This window comes from Cynocephalus volans, chromosome 12 (genome assembly GCF_027409185.1).
Source record: "Cynocephalus volans isolate mCynVol1 chromosome 12, mCynVol1.pri, whole genome shotgun sequence".
Lineage (NCBI taxonomy): Eukaryota > Metazoa > Chordata > Mammalia > Dermoptera > Cynocephalidae > Cynocephalus > Cynocephalus volans.
Genome location: NC_084471.1, coordinates 45286450 through 45305855, shown reverse-complemented (window position 1 = coordinate 45305855; position 19406 = coordinate 45286450). Strand labels below are relative to the sequence as shown.

Below are 19406 nucleotides of genomic sequence, written 5' to 3'. Positions count from 1 at the left end.
TTTCCTCATCTATAAATATGGTGAATTACATCCACACCTCAAAAATTGTTGTATGCTTTGGCAAAGGTTAGATCTAGATGGAGAGCATCATGTAGTTATGGCTGAAACAGAATTTTTAGAACTGGTGCATATATTTTCTTCTATCTTTGACAACCTCAATTTTGAGTACAGAAAAAAAAAATACATATAGACTTGAATCCCATGAGAAAGAATGATATGCATGTGGGAACATATAGTAAGGACCATGTTGCAATATGTGTATAAAGTGCCTAGTAAAGCATGTTTTACACAGAAGCCCCCTTCTCTTAACACAAAGAGGTATAATAAGAATAAAATTGGGCAATGTGTATACAATATTTTTGATTCAAAAGTATAAGTAATCTAACAAGAATTTCAAGACTTCAGGACAGAAACTACCTTTTTACCCAACCAATGTAAGTCCTTTAGAAGCCAGCACATTCAGTGGCATCATTCATGTGTTTCAGAGAATGAAACAAAAGCAGATTCTGTATCATTCCCTTCACCTAGAGTTCTACATGCCTAAACCAGGTAAGAGAACAGTTTCCAGTTAGAAACTAAGAATCAATAATTAGTCCTATAATTTTACTCAAACAAAAAGTTATTTTTTTTAAGGTACTAGAGTAGATAAGAAGAGAAAGAAAAAATGGGAAGTTTAGTTTTGAGCTGCAGAAAAACAAGATTATTTGTATTATATTTATTTGACATTCACATATACCAAAATAGAATACTGTCACATCACACAAATGATAAACTATTTTACTAAATTAAAATATGACAGAAGACAGAGAAAAGTGACCACACTATTGAGGGATTAAAAAATATTCTTTTATCTTCATGAACTTAGCTGAAAAATGGTATACTTACTTCTCTGATTCAAAATCTTCCTGCTCTTCAAATTTTACAGTGTGTCTTATTAGTCTCCATTGCTTAATGTCAGGTGTTGGATTCCAGAAAACCTCTGAATTGTCAGTCTTTTTGTCATTAATAAAAACTTCACTATCCTATATTTAAACAAATTAATAATTAATGTACAGAATTATCTTTATTTAGAAGGGGATTACTTAGTAAGGCAACATAATAATCTTTCTTCTGTTACTTAATCCTCCAGTTAAACACATTTTAAAAACAATATAACTAGCACTTTTCCAAAAGCCCCACATTTCTTGTCCTTTTTTACAAAAACATTAAGAATATATAACACTGGTCAATTTTTTAAAAATTGGTTACATACACAGAAAATTTGTGAGATTTCACAAGTTTTTACTTAATAAACAAATTTCAAACATTACATGCAAAGCCTCAACAACCATCTCCAAACAGTCAAAGTAGAGCATAGCATTTGCTGCAGCTACAACGAGATGCTGTTGACGCTCCATTAACACAATACATATATAGAAAAACCTGAAAGAGCCTTTCTTAGCCTTAAAAATTTGAGCATAATCTTAGACATTTCATTTTTAAAAAAATACTGCTTTATCTTTTTTCCAAATGGCATTCATGTAGAAATCAATCAAAAATTTTTGCCAAGCATATGTGGCCACCTAGCTGAGTCCTTAAATCCAGTTTCATTTTCTCATCATATTTCTCATCACTTTCTGATTATAATGAAGAAAATAGCACATACTCAATGATTACAATAAGAGTGCAACTAGGTAATACCATAATCCTTTTTCTTCACTTAAGCGCCTCTTAACAAAATTACAAACATATGAATTTAGGTCAGCAGAGAAGTAAATATGAGCTATTACTCTCATATACCACTAAATCTTTTCCATGTTCCTCTAAAAGAACTATAACACTAATTGGAACTGTGACTCTTTCTCCCAGATGAGAGGCAGCATAGTGCTGTGCACAAAAGCACATCTCTGGAACCAGAGTTCCTGGGCTTAAATTCCATTTTTTTTTTTTTTTTTTTTTTTTTTTAAGGCTAGTCCAATGAATCAGCTGTGCTGGAATTCTTGCTCCACCACTTTGAGCAAATTATTCAAACTCTCTGTGCCTCAGTTTCCTCCTCTACAAAATGGGAACAGTAACCAACACTAATAAAATGGGTACCTATGTATCTACCTCATAGGGTTATATTAAATGAGTTAAAATGAGTAATAACCAAACAATAAAGTACATAGTAAGTGATATATAAGTGTTGACTATTTCTACTGATTTAAAAATTTTGGAAAGATAAAATATTACATAAAACTAAATATGGCTGATAATAGATCAACACCAAAATATCTATTAGTGATGCTTTTAGTAAAGAAACAAGTAAACTTTTAATTTTAAAATGTGATTAATTTTTTTCCACAGAATAAAATTCTTCTTGTAAAGCTAATATATAAAAATACTTACCCAATGGCCTTCCAAAGTAGCTAGGACTTCTTTTCCCAATTTAAGTTTCCCTGATATTTGATTAACACAATCACTACTCCCTAGAAATGGCTTTTAAAAGACAAAATGTTAAACATTTTTAAACATTTTACTTTTAACATATTTAAGTATAGACAAAAAACAAAAAAAGTAATTGTATAGTTACAGTGCTCTTGAAGGTACAAATGGTGAAATACGGACTCAAATTTTAGGAGAAGTGATTAATAAAAAGAAATTTGAGGGCTGGCTAGTCAGCTCAGTTGGTTAGAGTGTGGTGCTGATAACACCAAGGTCCAGGCTTCAATCACTGTGTCAGCCAGCCGCCAAAAAAAGAAAAAAATTTGAATCGTTGCTGTGGAAAAAATAGGTAAAAGCAGACATACTATGTGAAATTTAAATAAACACAGTAAGAAACTTCACATGATATTAACTTGCTCATGTCCTGTGCTCTCTCAAGTCCTGTGTTCTCTCCTAACTCTCAAGATTGAGCCCCATCAATACAGTAATACACATAGCAATAACAACTTAGTAAAACTAAGGGATTTAACAATCTATTGATAGAAATGACACCTCCTCCTTCAAAACAAAATAAAATAAAATAAATTGCCTCACTGATGTCTCTCTTCGGAGACAAAATTTTGATGCTCCAATATAATACTTAAAGATGCTATAAATTACTTAAGATCTCTTTTGTCATGATTTTCAAACATTATCATCCTACAAACAAAACTAAAGTGAAAAAAATCAAAGAGCATTGCATTAATAATATTTAAGAGACCCTTTTTATCACAGCAAAGTTGCTGATCAGCTGGATATCAGCATAGGAGCAATTTAGTAAAAAATATTATATAGGTCACAGAAATATTTTTATCTGAACATAATGTACTGTCCTACCACAACAACTGACACTGTGAAAAGGTCTCAAATTTCCCTTTACTCTGAGGCAGATGGAATTTTCTGAAGATGGCCTCAACATTATCTACTCTTCTCCCTTCCAGCCCACACGGTCTTCTTCAATGAGACCTTGCCACCTTCCCATTGAGAAATGGAGTCTATATGCCTTCCCCGTGAATTGGGTGGGTTTATAAGTCTTCAACTAATAGAAGATGGCGGAAGAGATGTAATTTGGCTTCTGAGGCTAGGTCATGGAAGGCAAAAGCAGCTTCCCCCTTGCTCACAGGAACACTTGGACTTGGAAACCCTAAGCTGCCAATTAAGAAGTCTGACTACCTTGAAGCTGCCAGGCTGTGAGGAAGCCAAGTCACATGGAAAGGCCATATATACAGATGCTGGGATTACCAGTCCTAGTCTTTCCAACATCCCAGCCCAGGCATTGGATACGTAAGTAATAAACTGTCAGAATACTTTACCCCGCAACTGTCCAGTCACCCATAGTCTGCAAGTCTTCCTGAGGCCCTAGATACTATGTAGCAGACTCAAGCCATCCTCAATATGCCCTGACCAAATTCCTGACCCACAGAATCCATGAGGATTTTTTAAAAATCTATTTTTAAGCTTGTGAGTTTTAGAGTAATTTGTTACACAGAAATAGTAACTAAAACAACTCTGTCTTAACTACACACAGCTAGAGTGCAAGCTGATACATACTTTTTTATATTTTCATAAGGCAATGCTTTAATTTACTGAGAAAGTTTTAACCACTCCCTAAATCTCATCTCCTACATAATACCAACAGTTTTATTAATTAAAATGAAAAAATGATGGCTTTGTGTTAATTTGGATCTTCCAAGGCTGCTGTCTTAGGCTATTCCAAGATATGTACCCAGCTTTGCCCTCATCCCTCAGATGCACTTATCCTTGACCTTACATGAATTGTGTTTTTATATTTAGTGCTTAATTAGAAACTGAACTGTGCTCATTGTTCAATCTTTATGGCACAGCTCCCCTTTAGTCAGGTGATACCTCTTGTCATTCTCTACTAACCTTTAGTTTAAATTCAAGTATTGCACTGTATCCAGTTTTTTGACATGTTATATTGACTGTTCCACCAAGCTCCAGAGTCATTGTGCCATAAAGAATTCCTAAAGAAAAAAATAATTAAAAAGGTTGAAGACAGAGAGACACTGGTTAAAAATAAGCAGTTTTGCAAACTAATTTCCTTCTCAGAGAAACTTATAATTCAAGGGCATTCTATCTCATCCAATAAAAATCTATACTGTAGTCACAAAGTTGGTTTTGTAGGATATAAAGAGGTAACAGCTGATCCACATTAGGTGCAGATTCCATATTTATAAATTTGCTACTCACTAAGATATATTGGTAATTCCTCAATTAATACCCACAGAGCTTTTGCGGTCATTCACCGACAGGCACAGCGTGGCAAAAGATCTGAGTCACCCAATGCGCACAGCTGAAGTTGAAAGAGGCAACATTCTGCCTTCTTGTTTCAGCTCCCATACTGTAAAAAAGTGCCCTTTTTGTACTATATTTAGTGCCATGTTTTTCATATTTTTGTGCTTTTTGTTGATGATGTTTTTTCAGACTAATGTATGTACAGATATCACCATTATAGGTGAGTTAATACAGCACAGAAATATTCAGAGATCATAGCAATAATCTTAGGTATCTATAAACCAAGGATGCTTTCAAACAAAATACAAAGACTCTATCAATCTCAAAACAGCAAATTACAGCCATATACATTTACTTAAAAAGAAGGTTTAAGGAACATTTAACTCAAGTATGTAAAATGTTTACCTTTGCAATGAGCATATGGCATTGTCATTACATAATCTTCGCCTCTATTCAAGAAAGTTAACCGGGCTTCTCCCTCTAATATTGCAGACAGTGAGTTTCCTGAAATAGGTATTGTTTATTAAATTTCACAAAACGAATTCAACCAATTCAAAACAAATAAAATACATTTAGGGCACCTACCAGACATCTACAGTGGAAAGCCTTAAAAACATCTCAATTTCAATGTGCCCAAACATGTATTCATTATCTTACCTGATCCACATTCCCATTATGACAAAAGGAGCACTTTTAAAAGTTCAGTTATGATGTGCCTGTTATTATTTTATATGGGTCACAAGAAAAACCTTAAACATGTAAAATGTCCAACAAACTCTGGTCCACTGTATAGCTTAATTTGTCTTTTTAGAATAAAAACATTATTTCTTGGGCTGGCCAGTTAGCTCAGCTGGTTAGAGCATGGTGTTATAACACCAAGGTCAAGGGTTTGGATTGCCGTACCAGCGAGCCACCAAGACAAAATAAAACAAAATACAAACATCATTTCTTACACATAAATCACGTTACTTGGTTAAGTCCCATGTTTTAAATACTTATAATTGATATAATAATCCTGTGGACGATTTAGAAAAATAAAAAATACATACGCATAAACCACCACATTGCAATCAATGATAAAATTTCATGGTAATTTCTTCTAGCTTTTCTCCCATTCACATTTTTCTCTCCTCACATCCTCAGCTTTACTGAAGTATAATTTACATAAAGTCATATAACCACCACCGGAATCAAGATATAGAATTTTCCCATTACCCCCAAAAGTACCCCCTTGCTCCTCTTCAGTCAATCCTTTCCCCCAGCTCCAGGAAAACACTGGTCTGTTTTCTATCACTATAGTTTTACCTGTTCTAGAATTTTGTACAGATGGCATTACAGAACATGTAGTTTATTATGTTTGACTTTTTTCACTTAGAACAACTGTTTTTTCAGATCCATACACACTGTTGTATCAGTATTTCATTCCTTTCTATTTCTGGTTAGTATTCTGTAGCTGTGATATTTCCATACCAGTACATGGTCATTTAAGTTGTGTTCAGTCCTGGACTATCATGGAAAATGCTATGAACATTTATGAACATTTACGTACAAGTCTTTGTGTGGACATAAGTTTTAATTTTCATGGATAAATACCTAGGAGTGGAATTTCTGAGTTTACTATACGTCTATGTTTAACTCTGGACCATTATTACTCCATGTCAAAACCCATTTGACCATATGTGTACAGGTCTATATCTGAACTCTATTCTATTCCATTAATTTATATTTCTTTATGTCAATACCACATTGTGTGGATTTCTGTAGCTTTATACTGAAATCAGTCAGTGAAAGACCTATCTTGTTCTTTTTCAAAATTGTGTTGGCTGTTCTGGGTCCTTGGCTTTTCCATGTAATTTTAGAACCAGCTTGTCAATTTCTTCAAAAATGCTTGCTAGGAATTTAATTCGGACAGACTGAATGTATGGCTTTATTTGGGGAGAGGTGTCATCTTAACATTAAATATTTCAATATATGAACATAGTATATCTTTCCATTTATTTAGGTCTTCTTTAATTTTCCTCAGCAATGTCTTGTAGTCTTTGGTGTACAGATTTTATACATCTTTCACTAAATTTATTCCTAAGTATTTTATTTTTTGAATACTATTGTAATTAAAGTTCTTTTTAAAATTTCATTATGTGTTCATTTCTGGTATATAGAAATACAATGATTTTTATATTTTGACCTTGTATCTGAGATCTTACTAAATTCATTTATTAGTTCTATTCACTTTTTTGTATTTTGTTGAAGGTTTTCTATGTAGATCAGGAATGTAAATGGTTTAACTTCTTCCTTTCCAATCTGTACGCCTGTTCTTTCTTTAACTTGCCTACTGCATTGGCATGCATCTCTAATACAATTTCTGTACAGAAATAGTGCCTCACCTTGTTCCTGATGTTAGGTAGAAATTATTCAATTTTCACCTTAAGAGTATAAAGTTGGCTATATATTTTTCATAGATGCCTTTAATATAGTCCTAGTTTGTTGAGAGCTTTTATCGTGAATACATGTTGAATTCTGTCAAATGCTTTTTCTACGTCTATTGAAATCATGTTTTTTTCTCCTTTATTCTATTCATATGGTGAACTATATTGGTTGATTTTCAGATGATAAACCAAGCTTGTATTCCTGAGATAAACGCCATTTCATCATGACATATTATTTATTATACTGATTATGAAATATATTTTTATACGAGCGTACCTCATAAAGTCTGAAAAATAGAATTAAAAGACAGTACAAATCTTTCCACAAACTTTTTGAAGTACCCTCGTATATTCTTGTGCATGTATGTGTACATATTATCCTTCACATATATTGTTTCTAATTTATTAAGAATTTGTGCATGTATGTTCATGAAGGATATTGATCTGTAGTTTTCTATTCTTGTAATGTCTGGTTGGGAATCAGGTTAATGCTGGCCTCATAAAATGAGTTAAGAAGTGTTTCTTCTTCTATTTTTCTGTAAGAAGTTGTATAGAACCAGTATTATTTATCCCTTAATATAGTCACTCAATTCTACTTGTACTTAATGTTTCCACAGTTTAGCTTTTAACTTTTGTGTTCCATTTACTTTCAATTTTTTGTGTCTTAAAGGTGTTGGTCCTTGCTGTTCTATCCATTATGACAATTTCTATCTTTAAGTTACATTAGTTAGGCCATTAACATTGAAGAGATCATATTATAATTGAGCTTTGGTCTAGCATTTTACTATGTGTTTTATCTGTCCTCTCTGGTTTTTGTTCCTTATTCAGGCTTTCCTGTTTCTTTTAAAATTTATTTAAATTTTTTTTTAGAATTTCATTTAATTTTCTTGTTGGCTTTTTACCTATACTTCTTGGTGTTATTTTGTGTTTGTATGTGTATGTGTGCATGTGTGTGTGTATATGTTTGCTCTCGGGTAGGGTTTCTCCACGGTGGTGCTACTGACAATTTGTGCTGGATAATTCTTTGTTGTGGAGGCTACCCTATGCATTGTAGGATGTTTAGCAGCATCCCTGGCCTCTACCTACTGAATCCCATAATTATGAAAACTAAAAATGTCTTCAGACATTGCCAAATGCCTCATGGGGGGTGGAAATTGTTCCCAAGTTGAGGACCACTGCTTTAGAGATTAAAAATATTTATCTTTAAAATTTCACAGTCCACTTACAGTTAGTATTATAGCACTTTTTACAAAATAAAAAACTTTGCAACCTATATGTCCTCTCCTCCAAGGCTTTGTACTGTAGTAATATGTGTTATATCTGCATATGTTAGGAAACTCACAAGACAATGTTCGAATTTTTGTTCTGAACAGTAATATGTATTATAAAGAAATTGAAACAAAAAAATGAAAGTCTTTTGTATTTACCCAGATATTTACCATTTCTCACAATCTTAAATTCAATCTGAGGATCTGAGTTTCTATCTCGTATCATTTCCCTTCAGCCTGAAGAACTTTGTTTAGCATTTCTTGTAGTACAAGTCTTCTGGCAACAAATTTCTTGAGTTTTATTTTATCTGAAAATGTCCTTATTCTAAAATGATATTTTCACTGGACATGAAATTCTAGGTTGACAGCTGTTTTCTCTCAACTGAGGTATTCGTTCTACTTTTTTGCATCCTTCAGAGATCCTAATGAGAAGTTAGCCATTATAGAATCACTGTTTTCCTAAATGTATTGTGTTGCTTTTCTCTTGTTATTTTCAAGATTTGCTTTTGATCTTTGGCTTTCAACACTTGGACTATAATGTGCCTTGGCTTGGCCTTCTTCATGTTCATACCACTTTGTGTTCTTTGGGCATCGTGAATGTATAAATTTATATATTTTGTTAAGTTTGGGAAATATTTGGTCATCAGTTTTCAACCTTTTTTCTGCTAAATTTTCTCTCTCTCCTTCTAGGACTCCAGCAACACATATGTCAGATCATATGCTATTACAGTTGGCCCTTTGTATCTGTGGGTTTTGCATCCATGGATTCAACTAACTGTGGATTGAAAATATTCAGAAAAAAATTGCATCTATATTGAACATGCACAAACTTTTTTCTTGTCATTATTCCCTAAACAATATAGTATAACAGTTACATGGCATTTACATTTTATTAGGTATTTTAAGTAACCTAGAGATGACTTAAAGTATATGAGAAGATGTGCGTAGGCTATATGCAAATACTATGTTCATTTTTCAAGTGGCATTCATAAACCACCAGGGACTTTAGTATCCATGGATGCTGGCATCCACAGAAGGTCCTGGAACCAATCCCCTACAGATACCAAGGGATGACTACATTTAACAGATCCCGGAAGCTCTCTCATGTCTAAAGATCATTTTTCTCTGTGTTTTATATATTGGATAATTTCTATTGATCTCTTTTCAAGTTCACTTAATCTTTCCACTGTCATTTCTGTTCTGGTGTAAAATCATTTGATGGCTTTTAAATTTCAGACATTTTTTTCAGTTCTAGAATTTCCTATTTGATTTTTGAAATAATTTCTATTTTTATTTTTCTGTTGACACCTGTCCTACCTTTCTATTCATTGTTACTGTATTTTTTTTTTAATTGAGGGCACTTATTACAGCCACTTTGAAATGCTTGTGTGCTATTTTCAACACTATATCTTGGAACTGACCTCAGTTGATTTCCTTTTCCCTTGAGACTATGCTCCATATTCCTGGATTTCATGAGTTGGCATTTTTGGATTTTATCCTGGACATTATAAATGCTAAGTTGCAAAGACTCTGGATTTTATTATTTTTCTCCAATGAGAGTTGTTCCTTCATTTCAGCAGGCAATTATTTGGTTGAACTTGAATTACAAACTTTGTTTTCTGGGGTGGCAGCTCTGTTCTGGGCACACATTTCTATGAGCTCAACCAGAAATGTGGGAAGAGAGAATTTGGGATATCCCTTGTCTGGCTCTTTCCCTTCTGAGATTCCTCCATTCTGTCCAGTGGCCATGGTTTCTCCAAATTTAGTGTTTGGTTCCTCAAGCCAAAAAGACTGCGAAGTTCCCACCACTGTATGCTGCTAATTGCACTTGGCCTGAGGCTCAAAGCCATGAAAACACAGACTCATTGTATATAATTCCTCCCCTATGTGTGTGGAATTCCCAAATAATTTGCTTGCAACTGTTCTCTCTTCAACATCTTCAGGTAGTTGTTTTTTTGTATGATTTTCAGATGGCCAGAAAAGGATAGGTCTATTAGGGTTTTATTCAGCCATTAATGTCCACACATCTTTATCACAGTGAAACTACATAGATTTTTTGTACCTAAATTTATACATATATTGGCATATTATTTCTCTTATTTTATAGTATTTATAACCATAACAAATCTTAAAGCAACTAGATTTTCCCTTATTAAAAAAAAAAAAATACTTGTTCTTTGTGGAAAACTTGGTAAATCCAAAGACAATTACTCAAATTCCATCATTCAGGTTAATTATTAAATCTTAACATAGTTCTTCACATCTTTTTTCCTTTTATGTGCACATATACATGTTTAAAGCAGAGTTGACTTAATTGCATATATTATTTGTACTATGCTTTTCACTTAACATTATGTCATGAGCCATTTCAAATTTCAGTGTACCTTAGAATCACCTGAGGAGACTAAAAATTCAAGTTCTTGGGCCCAGTAATTTTGACTTATTAAGTCAAGATTGGGGTTCAGAATTCCAAAATTTTGATTAACTCTCTGATTCTAAAATTGATGGTTCATGAATGCCACTTGAAAAATATGAGCAGTTCTCCCAAAGAATAATACATTTTCAGCCTATAGAGAAATGGTTAAATACCTATATTTTATCTACTCTACAGAATATTAGATAGTCATCTAAAAATAAATGATGTTTAGGGTATGGAACAGTGATACAATTAAAAAGAAAAAACACAGCCCACTAGACTGCAAAGATAGTTCTTAACGTAGAAAATAATGGCATTAAAAATTAGTTATAAATACACCAGGTAATGAGAAAATTAGTTAGCTTTTGGGAAAAGAAAGTTATAATCTAACCTCATTCCATACACACTATATACACTGAAGTAAATGCCAGGCAAATTAAAGAACAATGGAAACATGAATGTATGAGAACACATAAGTGAACTATTACATAAGCTGAAGTGAGAAAGGGTTTTCTAATCATGACACGAAAAGTAAAAACCATAAAAGGAAAAACTGATAGTTTGCAGCAAAATGTCAAGAAAGAGACTACTTTTTAAGTGATATATACTCTACCCAGATGTCTTAAAATTTGGTTTAATTTAATCTAAACTCAAGAAAAATGAGTTATTTCCTAAAACAATATAAACTATCAAAACTCACCTAACAAGAGGTTTCTATATGAGCAAGCCAAAACTAAAGAAGAAATGAAGAGGTTATGAACTGCTGAAGTAATCCCAGAAAGTGAGCTATGTACCTGGTAACTCAATAAAAATTTCTACAAGGTAGAACACACACCCATAAAATCCATTTACACTATAGTCAGGGTAGCAAGGTAGAGGGATGGGAGGTGTAGTTGGGAAGGAACAACCCAAATATGAAATATATGTAACCTTTAGAAAAAAATAAGCAATCGCCCTCTGAAACAAACTAGGCAATAAAACCCAAAACCAAAACAAAACAAACATCAAGGGAAATAAAAGACATCCTGAAGAAAAATAAAGGCATACCATGTTCCTGATCTAAAACCTAAAGGCCATGTTCCTGATCAAAAACTACTCTTTGATCTCCCTGTCACAGACATCTATAGTTCTCCACCCTACCCAGGTAACTAGACCTCGGATTTCTGCTTACATATTTTGTTTTTCCTATTTTACCATAATAATTTTTCCCCCTCAGGTTAAAAATTCTTTAGTTGAAATTTAATTCTTTGATTTTTATCCATTTAAAAATGTTAAAAAAACAAATAAAAACATTTAAAGTTATATATTTCCTACTGGTATATAACTTTGGCCATGATTTGTTAGAATTGCGAAATTTTGTATTAAAGTTTCCTACTATAACCATATTTCTCTACTTTTCACTTGTAGCTGCAAAAATTTTTATTGGTATATTATTTGGTCCAAGGTTAAACATCATTATTCATCAAATCTGAACCAAGTATTTCTAACTATACTCGGATTCTTTCTCTCTCTAGTCAAAGACTAAAATAGAAAGACTGCTTCTACTCAGTTACATAGAGATGAAACAATAAAATTTGGTAGGGCTAAAGGCAAAAAAAAAAAAAAAAAACCAAAACATTTTTCATTAAAGGGCCATAATGTGCATCATTCTGTCTTAAGTGATGTTTGTGATAAATTTGCACATATGCATTGAATATTTACATGAAATGAGCCATACCTCTATTTATGAATAGGCAAAAAAGGGCCACTTTTCAAGTAAAGATGACACTTCAAATGACATATAAACTTGCCGAAAACAGCCCAGGACACTGAATAAAAGCTCACCAGAAAATACTACCTCCCAGGAAAGGGTGCAGGTTGAGATGGGGAAACTCACCATAGAATTTGGACTTAGCCAGGATACTACCACTAAGGCAAAATCCATCTTTTCGATTACTAACATAAAAGGCAGATATTGGTGGATGATGGGACACCTGTTGAACACAGGAGAAAACATAAAATATAACAAGATAAGTACAGAATTGTACTGTTATCAAAATTTCAAGTCTTATAATGAGTAAGAAGAAACATTTGGTAAGTAATAAAATCAAAATTTGATGGTTGTAATAACCAGCCTCCTACCTTCCAAGGAAACCTACCTCCTGGTATTCACAACATTAGGTAAGCCCTTCTTACACTGTATCAAAGTTGGTTTGTATGGAAGTGATAGTATGTCATTTCTGAGATTAGGTTATAATGCAGTTTCATCTTGGGGTCTCTCTCTCTCGCAATCATTAGCTCTGAGAAGCCAGCTTCCATATTGTGAAAAACCCTATGGAGAGGGCCCATGCAGCAAGAAACTGAGTTCTCTTGTTAACAGCCAGGTGATAAAGCCTAGGAGTGAATCTTTCAGCCTAGTCAAGCCTTCATATGATTGCAAAGCTGGCTGACTTCTTGACTACAACTTAATGAGAGACCCTGAGCCACAACTACACAATTAATCATACTATCTCATACGATGAGGTTATTCCTGAACCTCATCATATGAGATAACAAATGTTGTTTTAATCCAGTCAGTTTTGGCAGTAATTTGCTACACCATAATGAATCATGAATATAGTGGTTATTTTTCATATGGATTCCTGGGATTGGCTGCAGGAAACAAAGGCTTTGACAAATGTGTTATTTTAATAATGTTATGTTTTCAATATATTTACATGTTATGTTTTCTGAAATGAGAAAAAGCTAAAATCAGTTAAACTCTTCTCAAGCTTCTCAACTTTATGAAGAATTATAGTGAACTAAAATACAAGGTGGTATAATCATTAATTTTTTAAAAATATAGATAAGTGGTTTCAACTTGAGAGATGTACAAAAATCTCTAGGGGAAGAGAAAACTTTTTCAAAAGACAAACGGTTTTCTCATCCTCTTTACACTCAAGGTGAGAATTATTATAGCATGGAGCTACTGTCATTGAGAAAGAATGTCATATTACTCAAATTTGTGCAGACAGGGGAGAAGATTGAGAATCATGAAAATAGATGTACATAAGTTTAAATTAATGAAAGCTCAAAAACTAGAAATATTTTCTGACTACCTACTGTGTACAACAAAAAGAGAGGTATCAGGGAAGGTTGGGGAGGGAATATATCTTCAAGGAGCTAACAATTCAATTAAGGAAATAAATAATCTATTAAAAGGTAAACAATAGAAGTGTTAAAAACAACAGCTTAATCAATAATCACAACGGGTATAAATTTGATTTCAGAACTGGAGAACCACTGAAGAATTCTGAGCATGATCAAAAAGGTGTTTTGGAAATATGAGCTTGTCTAAAAAAAAGAAAAGACAAAAAGAATGGGGGGCTGCAGAGGAAGAAAAGTAAAGATTTATTATTTTTAGTCAAAGAATTCCATGACTGTAGTAGGAATACCTAAGAGTATAGTATTTAGTAGTATTTGGTACTAAAATGTTAAATGTTTACCAAATGTTCATCAATAAGAAAGGTTAAACAACAGTAAGTTTACTGAGTTAATATTTTCTGTAAAAATATTCCAATAACTTCTAAATCTGTTTAGCTTTTGCAACATGCATTTCTTATACCTGTTCAGCAATATAAAAAGTTTTGCTGTTTGTTCTGGGATGAATCCATAAACAACGAAACGTCTCACCAAGTATAGGATTATAAGGTTTCTTCAATCCCTAGTAAAAAAAAAAAATACAAATTTCAAGTTATAAATACAGAAGATTCAAAATAGTTTAAACCAGTCAAAATGGGTTTTATGTATCATGTGGGAGCCATCCTTATAAAATTTCATAGTAAATGAAATTCACATAAAATAAAATTAAATGACTGATAATGGGAGATGGCAAAACCTGTGCTATGAGGAAAATGTATATCTTAAATACCTCTAGTATAGATCAAACAAAAAAATTAAAAAATAAGTTAATTAAGTAATAAATGATCTTAATCATAAATTTTCAATGTTGCTAACTCAAAGAGGCACAGTAATATAACTGTTAATAAATAACCTAAAAGTTACATTAAAAAAAATAAGAAACTCATAAAAGATTAAAGAAAGTAAAATACAAACATTACCTTTGGCTTTTTATAGAATCCTGACAAATACCATTTCACTACTTTCTTCAAACGGAAATAAGGATTTTCTTCAAGAGCAGCCCTAAAAAACAAAATGGTAAACAAAAAAAAATTTACAGAATACATCAAATTCTCCCTCATATTTACCAACTAATAACTGAGTATAAGATATGATTGAAAAACATAATTCATATTTAAAATAGACGGCAAAAACAACCATGTAACTCAACTTCCAAGAATCACTTTCTTAATCTGGTCACTTTTCTCCCCATTTTTCCTATTCTTTGATACAATACCCAGGTTTTTGCTGCATAGTTTTTGGAAACTCTCCAAACCAAGATTTCTCAAGTGGGGTTATGCACAACTAAAGATGTTGTAGGGGTTCTGTGAGAAATAGTGATAGAAAAAAAATAAACACAGCATTTCAGATTCATGCATTTTGTGATGCCTAGCATTTGCAATGATGGGCAGGGGACAAGCAGCCACATTCATTTTGTTAGAAGTCTTCAGCCCCCTAATCAGCAAAGGACCAATGTTCACTTTGTTGAGTCTATTCTCAGTTGCTGTTAGAGGAGATCAACTACAACTGGTGAGTGCTATAGAGCATGAAGGGGAGGTTGCTGTCAGCATCTCCCCTGCAAATGACCTCCCTAATGATAGGATTTTACATTGGTTAGCAGTCCCTAGTGCAAAACATAGAAGTTTCAAATGACAAGTATGGTAATCAGAAAGGTTTTAACCCACTTTTATCCTTCAGCCTCCTTTTATTGGCTACCAATTGATTTTCCAGAGTGAAAACTCTAATAGTATAACAGATAATCAAAGAGTAACTTTCATTTTAAAGAAGAGTTTTGTAGGAGTCATGACCCTCCTGCCCTTCTGCCATTTTGCTGTTGTTGCAAATTTTGCAAAAACATTGTGTATGTTAGAAGTTAATTACAGTGCGATTTTTTTTCTGTTTGTAATGTAGCTATTTATTAAGCTTCATTTACACTTATTTGTAAAAAGGCATATGTATTTCACAAGCATGTCTGACAGTCCAATGTGTTAAGTTTTAAAGATTAGGTGTGAGATGGAAGAGGCTAGGCTGAGGCTTACTGACAACTGTGCCAAGTTGAAAGGTTGCACTTTTCTGGAGTAGCAACCTTCAGGATGCTCTCTTCCTATCTTAGTTTAAATTCTCTTACCATGAAATTTTATTTTAAATTTCACATATACATAGTTCAAAAGACAAAGCAATGTGAAGAATTATACATGTCTTGCTACTGCCTCATCTGTCCACACTGTTCCTACTTACCTCCAACAGGTAACTTTTTTTTTTTTTTTACATGTTTTCTTTAAGCATAAACCAGCAAATATAAATATACAGGCCTGTTTTTCTTAAAAAGAAAAAAAAAGTAGCAAACTATACACACTCTTCTGTACCCTGCATTTTTCACACAAACATAATCCTGGAGGTCCCTCTGTATCAGTTAATAGAGTTCTTCTTTATATGTGTGGATGCACCATATATTATTTAAACAGTCAGATATGGCTGGACACTTGTATTATATCTAATGTTTTACTATCACAAACCCTGCTGCAACAATCTTGTATGTATGTCATTCTGTAGCATATGTGAAGTTATAGCTGTAGGAGTTATTCCTAGAAGTAGGATTAGTGGCTCAAAGAATGAATGCATATATAATTTTGGCAAATAATGCCAGATTCCCTTCAAAGGCACTGTGTTAGTTTGTATCGCCCATGGCAGTGTATGGGAGTGCCTGTTGCCCCACAGAGCCTTAGCAACAGTGTGTGTTGCCAGAAAAGTGCAACCTTTCTATTCGGGAAGATGGGCATCTCTCAAAATCTTATTGTGATTCGTAGAAACCTGCCTTATATTCTGAGAGAAATTAATTTCTAGGTAGATAAAAGAAAGAACTATAGAACATATAAGGCAGAACTGGGGTATAAAAGCTTTTGGACTTTTTGTCAATGTGATGGATGAACAGGAGTATCTTACTATAGTTTAAATCTACATTTTTCTTATTTTGCATTAGGTTTATGTGTTTAAGGGCTGTTTCTATTTCTTCATTTTTGAACTGCCTGATCATTTCTTCCATGCCTTTTTCTATAGGTAGTTGATAATTTTCATTCAATTTCTAAGAGCTCTTTTTATTTTAGGGAGATTAACACTTTCTCTATGATATAACTTGCAAAAAATTTCCACAATTTATCAACTATCTTTTGACTTAGCTTATGATTTTTTTTTGCAACATTCATGAAAGCAATTAATAAACAGAAACTGAAAATAGATGTTGATGCAGATTCTAAAAATCAGATCACAGGGCCAGAACTTAGTATCACAGAAAACAGAGTGCCTTGAAATATCACTGCTGCTAGAATGGGAGCAGCAGGTGAGACTTGGAAAGGTGGGCATCAAGTCACTGTTCTTTGCAAAGTTTACTAGTTTTCCAAGACACTGTTGGGACAGAGGTGAATGGTTCCTCCTCTGCCTCATTTATGACTGCCTTCTTCAGAATTAAACCCAGGATCAGTTGGCGAATTCAGTAGAAAAGCAAAGATGAGAATAGGGATTTATGCCAAAAGCCAGCAACTGGTGGGGCATTCTGCTTGTGATACACTACATATGCCTCACAAGCATGCAGTGAGAACAAACAATGCCAACCGCCTCTCCCAGTGTTAGGTTAGTGAAGAGATCAGAGAAGAGCAGTGTTGTCAGGGGAGGGGTAGAATTCCTGTCTTCTTCAAGCTTGTGACTTCTCAACTCAACTTCACAAATGGAAACATTATAGCAAAGTATTAAATATTCTTCCTACTAAGGTCAACTAAAGAAGAGATGGAGAACAAAGAATGACGTCTCAGTAGAGCCTGATTTTGGAAAAGCACAATCATTGAAAATAGCACTACAGAGAATCTCTACAATTGTGAAGTATCTTCTATTTTAAGAAATAAGAATCTACTTACTCAGATAGGAAATCTGCATGATAGTAGTAATCTGAAAGTTTATCCAGGAAAGAACGGGGTTCCAAAATAAATGTAGGCAGAACCACCCTGGACAGGTCCATGCCAGGACGGACTTGTTTCAGCAATGTCCAGATAAGGCTTTTGTTTTCTTCAGACACCGTTTCTGTTTGAGAAGCCTCTCCTGCCTTTAGCAATTAACAAAAACTACTGAAATATTATGTTTATTTCAGGCACATAGATATGTAAACAAGACAGCTATTTTTGAAAATATAAATTCTCTCCAGGACTATTCTAAGGATTTTTAAAATATGGAGACAACCTTTTAGGTAATAGACTATAGCTATAAAACTTAGGTAAAAACAGTAGTTACAAGAGACATTGAAGTCAATGATATATAGAAAAGATCCACCACAAAAATCATTATACTTTATTGTTTTATACTATATTTACTTCTATACAATAGCAATAACAAGAAACTTATAAACACATATTTCCTTGCAATTTACTATGCATATGGCAATGACATCAAGCAGTATCCTATTTCAAAAGCAAATCTGGAAAAAAAAAAAAACTTTAAATGGACTATTAAATTTACTAGAGTATTTGTGTGAGTATATGTGTTTCATTGTTTATAAATCCTTATATGTTTCACATGTATGCAACTTTTAAAATAAACTAGGTATCATATATTCTCTTTCAGGAAAATAAGAAATAGGTCAAGCAAATAATATCTTCAATTTCATTTGAAAATGCCCAAGAATTAGAAAACCAGAATCTCTGAAAATTACAGACTTCTACCTCTCCAAGTTCTTCATGGCTCTGTTCAGTGTAGGTAGTCTCCTTTAAAGGCTCAACAGGCTCAGGTTCAATATATGAGTCATCTTGCCTTTCTGAAGTATCTGTGTCACTCTCTTCACTTTTCCCCATTACCTCATTGTCAGACTCATCATGTTCTTGATCGTTTTCTTTATCAGATTTATCGGAATACATATCTTGGTCCTTAAAATGCTGTCGTTCAATTTCACCATCATTTAACCTTAAGAGAATGAATTATTAGGAGGAAGAATAAAAGAGGTTAAGAATACTTAATCTACAAATAAAAATGATATATAACATTTATTGAGAATTTACTATATGCTGGGCATTGTTTCAGGTGTTTTAAATAGTTTAATGCATTTAATTTTCAAAATAACCCTATGAAATAGGTAATATTATTATTCTCATTTTATATACTTGTAAACAGAGGCATAGAGAAGTTAAATAAAAACCTGGAGAAATGTTAAAATATGACACTCTGAGCTCTTTGCCTCTCTACCACTTCCAAAAGCAAAATTTTAGACTGCCTCTTGATAGATATTTTTTCTTAGTTTTGCAAACTTCATTACTTGAATCAATCTCACAGTCACTTCTGTTCTGAAGAAAAAGTTCAAGTCAAAATCATATAAGTGAGCGCAAATGAACTACAACTTTCCACCTGTAAAGTCTCCAAAGTCACCCAAAATAAGTCCAAGAGTAAGATGAGAACATGTAAAAGGTAAGTAATTGTATTGGA

At 33.2% G+C, this 19406-nt stretch overlaps 1 protein-coding gene across 2 annotated transcripts in view; it reads right to left on the bottom strand.

The window, feature by feature from the left end:
- Positions 1–19406, bottom strand: part of OSBPL8 (oxysterol binding protein like 8) — a 200145-nt gene that overhangs the window by 16366 nt on the left and 164373 nt on the right. For both annotated transcript variants that reach the window (XM_063075453.1, XM_063075456.1), the window contains exons 10-18: positions 18653–18890; positions 17855–18039; positions 14888–14969; positions 14392–14490; positions 12685–12781; positions 5104–5202; positions 4330–4427; positions 2368–2457; positions 886–1022 (exon numbers count right to left, since the gene is read on the bottom strand). In XM_063075453.1, coding sequence (XP_062931523.1) covers positions 886–1022; positions 2368–2457; positions 4330–4427; positions 5104–5202; positions 12685–12781; positions 14392–14490; positions 14888–14969; positions 17855–18039; positions 18653–18890 — 1125 coding nt within the window. The remainder of the gene's footprint in view (positions 1–885; positions 1023–2367; positions 2458–4329; positions 4428–5103; positions 5203–12684; positions 12782–14391; positions 14491–14887; positions 14970–17854; positions 18040–18652; positions 18891–19406) is intronic.